The 13,146-nt window shown below is 43.3% G+C and overlaps 1 protein-coding gene across 6 annotated transcripts in view; it reads left to right on the forward strand.

Annotated features, from left to right (window-relative positions):
• Positions 1 to 13,146, forward strand: part of LOC146854878 (sodium- and chloride-dependent GABA transporter 2-like) — a 1,159,405-nt gene that overhangs the window by 977,680 nt on the left and 168,579 nt on the right. For all 6 annotated transcript variants that reach the window (XM_085652286.1, XM_085652283.1, XM_085652284.1 and 3 more), the window contains one exon: positions 12,183 to 12,295. In XM_085652286.1, the coding sequence (XP_085508412.1) occupies positions 12,183 to 12,295 (113 nt within the window). The remainder of the gene's footprint in view (positions 1 to 12,182; positions 12,296 to 13,146) is intronic.

Raw genomic sequence — 13,146 nt, forward strand, 5'->3', positions numbered from 1 at the left:
GCGGGCAGACCAGAAGAGATGTGCCAGCTCCCGCAGCAGCACGCGAGGGTGCTGGCTGGTCGGGAAACCGGCGGGGGCAGCCGGGAATGGTCTCCCCGGGCTGCCCTCCAACAATGTGGCAATGCGGGGTGGGTGGGATGGGGCCCCCGCGAAGAAGACGAGCGGCCGGGGGTGGGCTCCCTGAGCCACATGGAAGCACTCACCTGGGGGTCTGGGTGGGACCGGGCCCCCCATCGAGGGTGCAAGATGTGGCGGGAGGCCGCCAGCAGCGATCGTGGCTCTCCCCGAAGCAGCGGGGGTGCCGCTGCTACAATATGCAGGAAGACAAGGAAGCACCCAATAATGCCTTGCAGGCCCGGACTGGCCTGCAAGGGCAAACAGAGTTTTCTCTACTCGTGGTGGCCCCAGGATGGCGGGGTCACCACTAAACGTGTGACAAGGTGCAGGGGGAGCTGCCGGAGCAACGCAGTCTCCCCCCAGCACGAAGAAGAAAAGTCCCTCCCTAAGTCTCATGGGGACTTGTAAAGAACAACCCCTCAAGGGCTCAGGCAAGCGTCATCAGCATCCCCATGGCTGGAACTTGTGTTCTGCAGCTGGGGGTGCCTAAATGACTGCACCATGACATGGAGGTCTGAGTTTCGGATGTCTGGAAGGGCATCCACTGGAGGTGAAGAGGTGTAAGTGCACCTGAAAGGCATTTACTAATGTTATTCTTTTAGAGGGACTGAAAGTCACATGTGTAAAGTGAAGTACCTGTGTACGGTGATGTCATAAGCAAAGTGGGGTTATGTTGGCAGACATTCCTGCTAGGGTGTCTGGCTGTAAATGCTTAATCCTGTGATTCCTCTGTGATGCCTTTAGGGGCTGTAATTGCAAAGGATTGTAATGATCAGCAAATGTGATGAGTTCTGTCATTCTAAAGTGATGCTTAAACATGTATTCTTGCTGCTGCGCTTAGGTGTAGAACAACCCGGACTGTTAGCCACTAAAGATGTAGAGGTGTATACTGTATGGTCAGTATGAGATACTCAGTCAGGGTTATGTGTCACCAGGGCAGGTGTGCCTATTTCAAATGCTTATTGAGCTAATGGGGTGGGTCGCCACTGGGATGGTGCCAGTGCGCAGGGCCCTCGCTCCAGATTCTGTTCAACTAACTGCATTAGGGGGTAAGATGATGTGCATACATGGGAGTGGTGGTACTAGACCCCACCCCCTTGCAGGAGGGGTGGAGATGTTATGAAATGTCACAAAGTAATTCCAACAGCTGATGTATATTTGTAAATTGGTGCATAGTATTGAGTAGTGTGTGTGTTTAATAAATGTACTCTTACTTTTATAAAGAAAAGTACAGACCGGACAATCAATTATTGAGGGTTATTTATGCTTACCTGTAAATGGCGATTACTAGCCCACACCACCTCCCTTGAGTAAGCCTTATATTGCTCTGCAACGCTACCCTCTGAGAGTCAAGCGCTACAATAGGGTGTTTGGTTCCCAGTGAAGGACAAATGTGACATGTTATTTGTGCAAGCCTCACAAATACTGCCTCGTTTTCCAACATATGGTTACCAGGGACATGAGTTCCAAAGGTAGAAGAGTTGCATGGCAACAAATTTTACCGACTCCTTTGAAACAGTACATGTGTTACTAACAGAGCTAACAGCTCTGTACATGAAACAGAGTACAGGTGTGACCAAGCTTCAGATTAGGAAGGGAAGCATTGGCGTTAGATCTCTCACAAAACACAGTTACCTTTAGAGGGAAATGAGGTATGACCAAATTCAATGGACCGGTTGAGGACTCCGCTCATAAAATCAATGCCCTCGCCTCACTTATTTATTGTTCTCACCAGCATCCTAGGATCTTGTTGAGGGCTGCGGTATGGTGCCCCAACCCAAAAGCACTACTGAGACCCTTGTGCTGGTGGGAAAGAAAGCCTCCGGGGCTCATTGTGAGCGCTGTGACGAATGTCTTATCCCTGTGGGGTACGTGTTGTCATGGACCAGCTCCCTGGGTGGCTATGGTTCCCTTTATTTATTCTGATGATGACTGTGAGGGTCCATCCAGTACAATCCCTGGCAGTCTGCATACAGAACTCTGGAAATATCAGCTTTCTCCTTTCTAGGATGCAGGTCATAATATATCACACATGAGAGGGGTCAAGGGTACCATACAGGGAAACAACTCTACAAATTAGATGTTTTGATCTTCTCCTAATTTAGCCTGTATTATAGCTCTAATGTGAGTGCCTGAACAAAGTTTACCATGAGGAGCTAAAGTCGAATTTACACCGAAGACAGCTCATATCACTAAAAAGCCTCCACAAGCTGCTGTGCAGTGCTGCGCCTAGACCTTCGATGGGCTAAGATAAACAGACAGCTTCTCTCAGGCGTCTGTTTTATTCTGAATCTTGTCTTGTTATTGACACAGATTTATGTTTACTTTGAGTCATGTCTGGGATGGTAAAGGCTTTAACACCTCATTACATTTACTGTGCTATATTGAGAGATACAAAAATGGAATATAGTACAGTACTTCCAAAGGTGATTTGGGGCAGTGGATTCAGCACTTCTCCCAGGTGCCCACCAACTTCTAATTCAAGCCATAGACTACTGGACCATCAGAGAACTAAGGAGTGTGTGAGGTACTAAACCACCTGTTCCTCATTCTCACTGACCACGAAGATTCTGACATCCTCTTCTCCATCAACGCTTTGTTTCATGATTTGCTGTACACTCTTTTTCTCCTCTTGTCATTCCCTTTCTCTGAACTTTTGTTTCCCATCCGTCACTCTCTCTGCCAGGCTTTTCCAATGCTTAACTCATGAGCTACTGGTAGCTCTGCAGGTACCAATGAGTAGCTCTCCTGTCTGCAATCTAACCTACCAAACTAGAAGCTTTTGCTTTGTTGAATTAATATAGGTACACCAAAATTGAAAGCATGTGTTCAAGATGAAAATGTGTTATTTTCAGAACTTGTAAACTGATGTTTGGAGAAAAATGGTTGAATTTCCAAAATATACTTAAGGCTGATATTTGAGTAAGGAATCGTGTGGCATTGGGTAGATCTGTTACTAATATTACCTTAATGTCAGGGGCATTACTGCTATGGCTGTTATGTATTCATCACATAGAGGAATTCTACATTGACAAAGCCCTAATTACATTACTCCCAGCAACCATGCATAGAAAACTGAGGTGACCACTGATTGCAATCTTGCAAATGGTGTCAACTAATGAAATCTTGGCTGATGTGATCAATATAACAACACTAATATTAGTAGCTCAGGGTGATTTTCATTGAACAGAAGTAGCTATTATTAAAGGGAAAGGTTGGAGACCCCTATACCAATCTATCATATAACCCTTTTTGTCACTCAATCTTTTGTCTCCCTTCCACTGTTTGTTTCTCCGCTCCTCTCTCTGTCTCTCATTTCCTTTAGTCTCTATTTCTCTTCTTTCCTTGTTCTCCCCTTTCATCCCAGGATGGAGGATGTTATTTTTTTTCAGCAACACTGCCAAAAAAGGTGGTTTCCTTTTAATCTGATTCTATTCATATTTTTTTTAACAAATTGCCAAGTAATTAAAAACCTTTGTGGTTCCTGGTATTATTTCTCTCATTCCTTTGCACAGGATATTCATGAAACATCCAATCTCAGTTCCAGAAATCTGGCAACATGCACTTGTGGCTTGTCTGCCTGATCATTGTGACCTGCTGTGGGGAAAAAAGCCCCCTCCCCACACAAAGAATTGCAAATTGTGCTGCTCAAAAGATGCACCTCCCTCAAAAGCTCATTGTTGCCTACTGAGGCCCAGGATGGAAGGATGTGCATCAAATGAGATGTGTCATACGGCCGCCCTTTTGTCATTCTGTAAATTACAATTAATGGGCCTAATATGTGGCTGCCTAGTCTACCTTTCACCTGAAGCTGTGAAAGTCTATTGGTTAGAAAAATCAGCCCAGGTCTGCTTTAGCCACCGGTGAAAGTAAAACAAGCATTTGCAATGCAATAGGATTCGCATTTGCTAAAGTTAAAGCTGTTGGCATTGAAAATAACACATTTTTTTACTTTTGTTTTTTTATTTGCAGTGCAGTTATTATTTTTGCATAGCATTGTTTCCAAAGGCATTTTCAACGCAAATAGCTCTAACTTTAAAACATGCAAGACCTATTAGTACTACGCCCTTCAAAGTTGGAGTTATTGGCATTATAAATGTTTTTTCCTAGCCATGTTGCAAGGTGCAGTACCACCTCGGTTGGCCACATATAGCACTGCACCCTGCGTAGTTGGAGTTATTGGCATTATAAATGGCAATGTTTTTTACTTAGCCATCTGGAAGGATGCAGTCCCATAATTGGCCAAAAGAGGTCCCATGAGACCTCTTTCGGCCACATATTGTACTGCACCCTGCAGAAATATGGTAAATCCATCCTACCCATAATACATTGCATGAAAGACAGCACCATAAGTACATTCAAATAGCAATGTCCATATATACTTTTAGTAGCTTTGAAATGAAACAAAATAATTATTATATTAATTCCAGAATAGGTTGTAATCTGTGTGGAGCTGATGAAGGGAAATTTGTAGAATGTGAGATGTACTAATGAGTAAAGTAACCACTGCCAGCCTAGCTTAGGACCAAGTGTGTGTCCTGCCTGAAGCCCTTTAATAAAATGTTGCTCTGAGGTTGGAATTAAAACCTAGGTAGTAACAACACATGTTACAGGGCGTGTCCTCATGGGAGGTGACAAGAAGAGACAAGGTGGTATTAAGGAGAGACTACTAAGCCTATTGACCAGTGAAAAGCCAACATTTACAAAGGACAGGAGCCAATTAGAAATATGGACGGAAAGTTGGTGGAGCTTTAAGCCCATATCCTGTTTACAGCATGTCTTGAAGAGACAGAGCAAGCGCTGCCTAGGCAAGACCTAATAACAGCCCACTATCTCTCCTCTTTCACAAACTCCTTGGGCACAGGCCAAATGCTGACCCTGATGGTACGCACAGTTATCTGCAGCCACAACTTTATGAAGCCCTCTGACCCCACCTAGTGGCAAAAGACAAGATCCAGGTTCAGAAATTGGGTATTGGGTTGGATTACAGTTGAACAATGTCAACGCTGCTGACCAAACTGGGAGACTCATTGCAGTTCATGTGAGCCACAGCAGGCATGACCAAATCATTTTCCTTTCCACATGCTGCCACTGTGCCCAGCCAGACAACTAGTGGTGGTGCTCTGCAACTCGCATGAGTGACCCCTTGACACTTGTGTGCAGGCAGGTGTCAGGAGTTATAGTTACCACCGTCTGCCACTGGGATAGCAGTGACATGATGGCTGTCTCAGCTCTCTACCTCTGGCCCCAGCCAGCCAGTGCAGTCAGGCGGAGTACACCACAGCACCATAAGAGCAGATACAACTGACTGAGGAGAGCTATGCATTTACCAGCCATGGTCTGTCTGCCTAAGTCCACAACTAGTGCCAGTGTCCACCCTGCTGCACATCCCCACTGAAGACAGAACTTGAAGACATTCAAGGGGGCATTCCCAAGCCAAGTGTTCAGCACAAGTCGCAGACACACTCTGTAGGCCTAGTGTAGGCTGTCAACTAGCCTAGACAAGTCACGCATCCTCACTGTTTCTCAGACTGTGCGCAGTTCACCATCTGACGATCTTTACAGCATGTGCTTTAACCTTATTAGGCTGCCACAATTCCACTTCATGTAGAGACATGTTTTTCTAAATTTATATTTCAGACTAAAACCAAATGCATAGTTTTAACTTGTTTTACATTGAGAATTAATGTTATGTATGTGCCATAAGTGATGTGTGGTGATTTCCAGCTCCGTACAGCTTTTTAAAACCCAAGCTGTGGGGTCATCTTAGAGGAGGCTGTAGGTTAGTGACCTTCCATTCAGAGTATTTTCAGCATATTAAGATATTTTAGAGATTTTGATTGCTCAAAAGGGTGTAATTTCTGATATTTATCTCTTGGGTGCACTTAATCACTTGATTTTACGTGCGGGAAACTGTCACACTGTGGTCCTGATTATGAGTCTGGCGGTCCACAGAGAGTAGGGGTGGTATTCTGACCATCCAATTAAAACTGGGGCAGTCGGACCACCATTGTACTGCTGCAACTGCCAGGGATCAGAGATCCCTTGTGGTGACGCAGTCTTGAGGCTGCAATATGCTTGGAGGAACCTCCTCCATGAAAACTGTGGTGGAGAGGAAACAAAGCAGCCCCTATAGGGCCCCATGTTGCTCCCGGGGCATTGGGTGCATGCAGGAGGGCACATGTGGTGCCCCCCTGTGTGCGTGTACCCCAGTACCTGCATGGCATGGACTGCACCAGCCCATGCCGTGCAGGTACTGCCTTTGATGCTCCCATTGTGGTGCCTCCTTCATAGGCACTGCTGCAGATCCTCCTGCCAGTGACTGAAAAAGTCATAATCTGACGGGTGGTTCGCACACAGGTTTGGCTGTAAGGCAGAGGGTTGGTCCTGGTCCCGCACCGCTAAACTCATAATCAGGCCCTAAGCGTCACACATAGATCATCAAATGTCTTTGCACTGAAACCATGGAAGTGTCACACATAAGCAATCTGAAAACTTGACAGCTATGAGGTGATATAAAGCCCAACTATATGCTACCTATAGGAAACATTAGGTCTTGCCAACAGGTTAGGTCGGTTTGTAGTTTAGGCCTAAAAATAATTGTGTGGAATTTGCCTGGAGTCATTATCAGACACCTGATCAGCTGACAGGGTCATTTCCTCTCAAGAAAAAACAAGCATTGACAGTGCTAATCATTTTGGAATTTTTAAAATTAAAATTAAAAAGTTTGATTATGCTTCAGTAATGCCCACAACATCATCAGAAACTGTAGTGCAAGATTACTTCACATTTAGAACCAGAATAACACTTTAGCAGCAGTGTATGCATCTCTTGTTTGTACAGAAAAGGTAAGCACTGCCTTCATACTATACAATACAATGCAATACAATGCCTTTGTAAAGCACACAACTTCCTTAGCAAAGGCGCCTTGGCAGAAAGAACGCCCTCAAGAGACCTAACTATAGAGATCCTAAATTACATCAAGACAGGTGTCAAAAGTTGGGTCTTAAGGCGCTTTCTGAAAACAGCTTCAGTCCAGCTACTTATCAGTCGAAGAAGGAGAGCATTCCATAGCTTCGAGGCCAGGAAACAAAATGATCTTCTGGCCTTGTAAATGTGTGGGAGTTGGAAAAGTTTAACTTGATTTGATCCAAACAATCTCACTTGGGCGTGAGGCTTAGAGTGGAGCCTAAGAGAAAGATGACCTTTGTGGATGTAGGCCCTAAATGGAAAGATTAGTGCCTTAAACTGACTCCTTATCTGCTACACAATGCCAGAAGTCTCAGGTAGGCAACTGAAATGCAGTTTCTGTACAAAGTGCAAAGTCACACACAGACTTCATTAATAAAATTAGTCCCTGGGTCTGACTTCAGAGAAACCAGGAACACAAACCTGGGTATCAATTTACACAACAACAACTTGTGTACAGTGAGACTGTAATTCTCCCTATTTAGGTACGCTTCAATGCAACAGGAGAAAATATAAACTATAAGCAGGACACATCTCAACCCATTACATACATGTATCTCAATAAAAGTCCAACTGTATCCAGTTAAAGGGACCTCCTGATCTCCCCTGGTGACTGAGTTTCTACTCCCTACATTCATCTGCTGGCAGACAATGAGCCTACGACACAAGATTTCAGCCATTATCCTGAATCAGAGGTTAAACCAGTCTTGTCTCAACAACCTCACCATCGTATCTCCCCTATGTATGTGTGACCACAAAAATGTCTAGGTATGTGTGATTACGGACAATCAGGTAACACCAGTCTCCCGTCTTCTGAAACCCAAATCTTCATTCCCATTCTTCACACATCCTGCTCTAACTCAGCCTTGCTGTTCAACTTCTGTTACCTCCTCCTGGAATCCCTTCACTTCCTCCCAAGTATCAGATGCAGTCAACAAAAGAATAAATCAGTCATATTTTCATATTCATTTGAGTGTTTCCCATTAAATGCACAGGACCCATAAGTAGGCGGAACTCTGCGAAGTGACATAAAAACTCTGCGGAGTTCCGCAAGCGGCGGAGTGAGGCATGAACTGCCGTTCACCCTGATCTTCCTGCCTCTCAGGTAGAAATTCTACCCGAGTGGCAGGTCCCACTCGCTAACCTACTGTTGGCGAGCGCTAGCTGGGGAAAAACTCTACTGCGAGCTACAAGGAGTACAGAGTGCAGCAAACTCCGCTAAACGGAGCGGATTTCACTGCCCAGGACTACTCATAAGCATTGTAACGGGCACCCGGGCAACCTCATCAGCGTGCTGATTACCACCGATTACATAATCAGTGACAAACTGTTGCATATACCTTTGCTCTCGTTATTGAAAATGCCAATAACGTTTATTGAAAAAAAAAGTGCCTCTTAAAGTTCCCTCATCATTTTTTAGGAAGGAGCCATTCACAAATAATACATAATCAAGCTCTGCAAGTCATTTTGGTTTAATATCAGGCCTTGGCTTGGTACATAATTATGTGATTTTGAAACAGTCAAGCTCAACCTACCCTTCCTCAGCTTCAGAGTCAAGGTAAGGATAACAACATAGCAGGATAGTGGAGAAGTGTGGCTCACTGGTTAGAGTAGGCAGACCTGGAAGCAGAGGTCAGCCCGGGACCAGGGTTCAATTCCCGGCTCGGCTGGGTATTGAGTCCATAAATTGTCCATGGACTCGATAATTCTCGCTCCAGTGCATACTCGATTCATGGGTTCACACTCTGCGACTCTGGGCAATAGCTTGCTTAATCTCCACAATGGCCCCTCGCGGCGGGATGCCTGGCTTTCACCTTGTGGATGCCCTGCTGGGTTATCTCACAGGGGAATACCAGGACGGGTTCCCTAAGCAAGCGCTTAGAGACCAGTTGGTGATTTGCGCTATATAAATATCTGCACATTTACACTGCACATTTAGGATGTAAGCTATTGCAGTGCTTCAATGTAATATTGTCAGCAGCAAGAATAATCGGCTCATACTCAGTGAGCCGGCTAATTATCAAGGCTTGGGTTTTGCTACAAGTGAGCAGTAGCTCTACAGACTGAGGAACCCTCACTGTAAGAGCATAACCTGTAACTATGTTTCCACTCTGCTAGATGGTGACACAGACAGCTGCTTTAAGGCAGCCAGGCAGTAGCTCACCATTCTTAAAAACATCCAGACTTCTCTCTGTGGGTTCATTTTTAAAATGGCAAAAAATCTCCCTTGCAACACCTTCACAACACCTTCCTTGCTTCCTTTTTGATACGATGTCCTCGGTAAAGGACAGTACTGACAGTACTTTAGTTTACTTGGGGACACTTTGTGTCCATTCTCAGCCACATGATTCAACTGGGCAATGGTGACTTGTCTGCACACCTCTTGCGACATCGACACAACCAACAGGTCATCGATGTTCTGGACAACAACTGAATTACAGGGTAACTTCAAAGTCTCCAAATTCCTTTTTAGGATTTGGTAAATGATTGAAGGATTTTCTGCATACCCCTGTGGAACTCATCACCATGCAACAATTCTATTTTGGAACTGGAACGTGAAGAGAAACTGGGTCTCTTCTAGCAGCGGAATGGAGAAAAATGCTTGAAATAAATCAATCAATGTGAACCACTCTGCTTCACATGGGATCTGAAATAATATCACAGCAAGAACTGAAAGGACCCTCTTTTCTCAGTGATCTTGTTCCATTTATCAAGCTAAACTTGTGTGCATTCTAACATTTAGGCATATAATGACCTGGCGTACCTTCTGGCGGAGCTTCCTTGCCTTCTCAGATTGGTACTCGCACATCAATCCTCACCAAATTTCTTAAGGCCATAAAACATTTCTTTTTTATGGTGATTTCAACATTCAAAGGTAAGCAATTAGTGTTGAACAAGCACTAAGTTTTACCACATCAAAATGTAATACGGATCAACACTATTGTCCAATTTCAGCTTGGAAACTGAGGACGCGACAACCTACATCAACCGACTAATAGCAGCAAAGAACATTCTGATATTGACTGCAGCTCCTACCCGCAGCTCACCCTCCTTTACAATTTCGCCCACAAAGCGACTTGTTCAAAAACGCTAAAGCAAACACATATAGGAAAATAATTTGTGTCGGTTTACTGAAGACATTCAAAGGTATCACTCATACAAAGAGGTTACACGGAAAATAATGCTTTCCAGTGTTAGCACACACACAAGTGAAATCTCAGCTAGCAGGAAATAATCCTAACTAATGCAGTATCTTCTCGGTGCAACAGAATCAACTTCACAATCAGCACACTTCCAAAAATCAGTTACAGTACCTACCTTAATTTTGCGGTTGATTGTACCTCACAACCGATACCACAAACCATATTAGACAAGTTAAACAACAAAATACTTCTTATCCATCTGAGAATCTTGGACTGCAACTAGCTCGGTAACTTCAACAGTGCAACATGAAGCGCATATGCATTCACCCAATCATCCCAAATACATCACTATAATACAAGACACGATAGTGACTCAAAACCGCAATCTTGGCATAGATAAATTGCACTGTACAACCCTATTAATACTCACTCCTCAGCCACAGAAATCGCCTTCAGAACTGCCAAAACACCACCGAACTTCCAAATTGGGCCATGGATTTTAGGGGCATGAACTGGACTTGGGCATGTTCTAGATATTCTTTAGAGAATTTTTGCTCCCCACACTTCAATGACAAACCATCCTCGTCGCTACCTCTTGATAGAGCAGGGTCTCTTGAATCTCAATCTCTTTCTAAAATAATCAAACGAATCCCTCACTGGTAGTTTGAACCTTTGATAATCGACATGAAGTGAAATAAAGTAGCTAACATCAGAAATACATTGCAAGTACAGGGAAACACATATGGCTTCAGAAAACCACAGGGATGATGGTGTCCAAACCAGATCTATGGTTTGATAAAAAAGAGTCAGAGTATTCAAGTTTAAAGCTTAATACTCTGGGCAGGAGAAAACAGCAGAGTCAAGTCGAGAAGAGATCTTCTCTCAGCAAAGTCATGATATTGTTTGATCTTCTATTCTAAGAGCACACAATAAAAGAAGTTTCCAGTAAGCTTCTCCCTATCACCTTCCACCAAACAAACCATTCAAAAGATAGTGTTCTTGGGGAGCAGATAGACTCCCTAGTTTCACAGCTTCCATCAAAGAAGTAATCCTCTGGGAGACCTTGAGTGTAACATCAGTCTGGCCCACCTTGTATAAGATGGTATCACCCACTGAGTTAGTCTCCATATCTGAGGCCAAAAGTTAATTAAAGTATTAGTGGTCTGCTGGTCTAACACAATGCACATATTCCAAGCTAAAGAGGATCTAGATAAGATACCTGCAGAAAAGAGACAAACAAGACACTAGCAAAACATTAAGAAAATGTAATGTGCACTAAGGCCTGGTTACAAATTAGACCAACACTAGATTTAAACCAGTTCTAAATGAATACAGTTAGCATATCTGGTTATATTAAATGCAATTTTTAAGCAGGCATGCATTCCTTTCAATATGATTACGTTTATTATAATTCAGGTGAAGATATGAGTGGATCTCACTAATAGGAGTATACAGCTACTTACTACAAATGATTAACAGAATGCATACATTTGATACATTTGAACACACATTGAATAAATAAGTTGCATATAAAAATGGATGGGTACTATAATATGCTACTCCATAATCAAGGGACCTCTGTCTTTTTTAGAGTATGTCTCCATCAACTGGAGTGCTTGATATTGTCTTGTTTGATTGGATGCATGATTTGCACATACCACATGGATGGGGTGTCATTTGTGCATTATTTAGACTTATTTTAACCAAGAATTATCCAGAGGTGTAGCTTTCAACAGTGCAGCTGGAGCAGCGGCACCAGGGCCCAGGAGCTTGAGGTGTACTCACATGCCTAGTATGGTTGTCTTTTTCTACCCACCCAGAGTTTAAGGGTCCACTTTCCTTTCTTGTATTAGAGTTCAATTTGACTTTGCTACACAACTGATATTATCATTTTATCATTTTCAAGCTGTTTACTTGTGGTCTTCTCCTTCTTAATTCTGCTTGTTCTTACAGGTCCTGGTCTGGCATTCATTGCTTATCCACGAGCTGTCTCCATGATGCCTTTCTCACCACTTTGGGCCTGTTTCTTTTTTCTGATGATTATTTTCTTGGGATTGGATAGCGAGGTGAGTTCTTGCCACCAATAAGAAAACAGAATACTAATGAAAATTTCACTTCCACATCCAGACACACATAGTCATTGGCCATAAACTAGACACAACATTTATTTTCAGACTAAATTAGGAGCTGGAACTACAAATGGTGGCAGTCTGCAGCACCTCCATTCACCATTGTTATTGGTTTTCTTATTTTGTAGAAAATCATGATTTCAGCAATATCACTCTATGAAAGGATCCAGCACCAATGCTGACAAGAAGACCTAAACAAAATATGGATATAGCAGTATCAGTGATAGGAAGGTTTTCTAGGGCATTACAGATAAAACACTTTGCACTCCTGAGTGTTGGTATTAAATATAACCCACACACATAATCCTCCAGTTAACCACTGATCTGCAATAGTAGTCGATGTATGCTCTAAAACCTATTATGTCAGCTAATGAATATTGTTGGACCAGGTCCTTTCTGCAAGGTCACCGCAGATTTTTGCCTTCCTTGATAAACCTTTTGGCTTTGAAGACTCTTTACATTTTACTCCTGCGAACCAGTGGCAAAGTGCTTGTGTTCTCACCCTTAAACATGGTAAAACTGGCCCACTCCTGATTAGTACATTTAATTTACTTGTAAATGGCACTAGATGTACTCAAGGCTGATAAAGAAAATGCTGCTAGTGGGCTGCAACTTATTTTTCCACCGACTAAAGGAGCACTGTAAGACAAGTCTCATGCCTACCACTGCAGCATATAGTGCAGTTTGAAACTGCCATTTCAACATGGCAAAATACATATTTTGCCAGACTTAAAGCTTCCCTTTTAATACTTTTAAGTCACCTCTAATATAAGCCATTTCCTACTCCT

Source organism: Triturus cristatus, chromosome 4_1 (genome assembly GCF_964204655.1).
Source record: "Triturus cristatus chromosome 4_1, aTriCri1.1, whole genome shotgun sequence".
Lineage (NCBI taxonomy): Eukaryota > Metazoa > Chordata > Amphibia > Caudata > Salamandridae > Triturus > Triturus cristatus.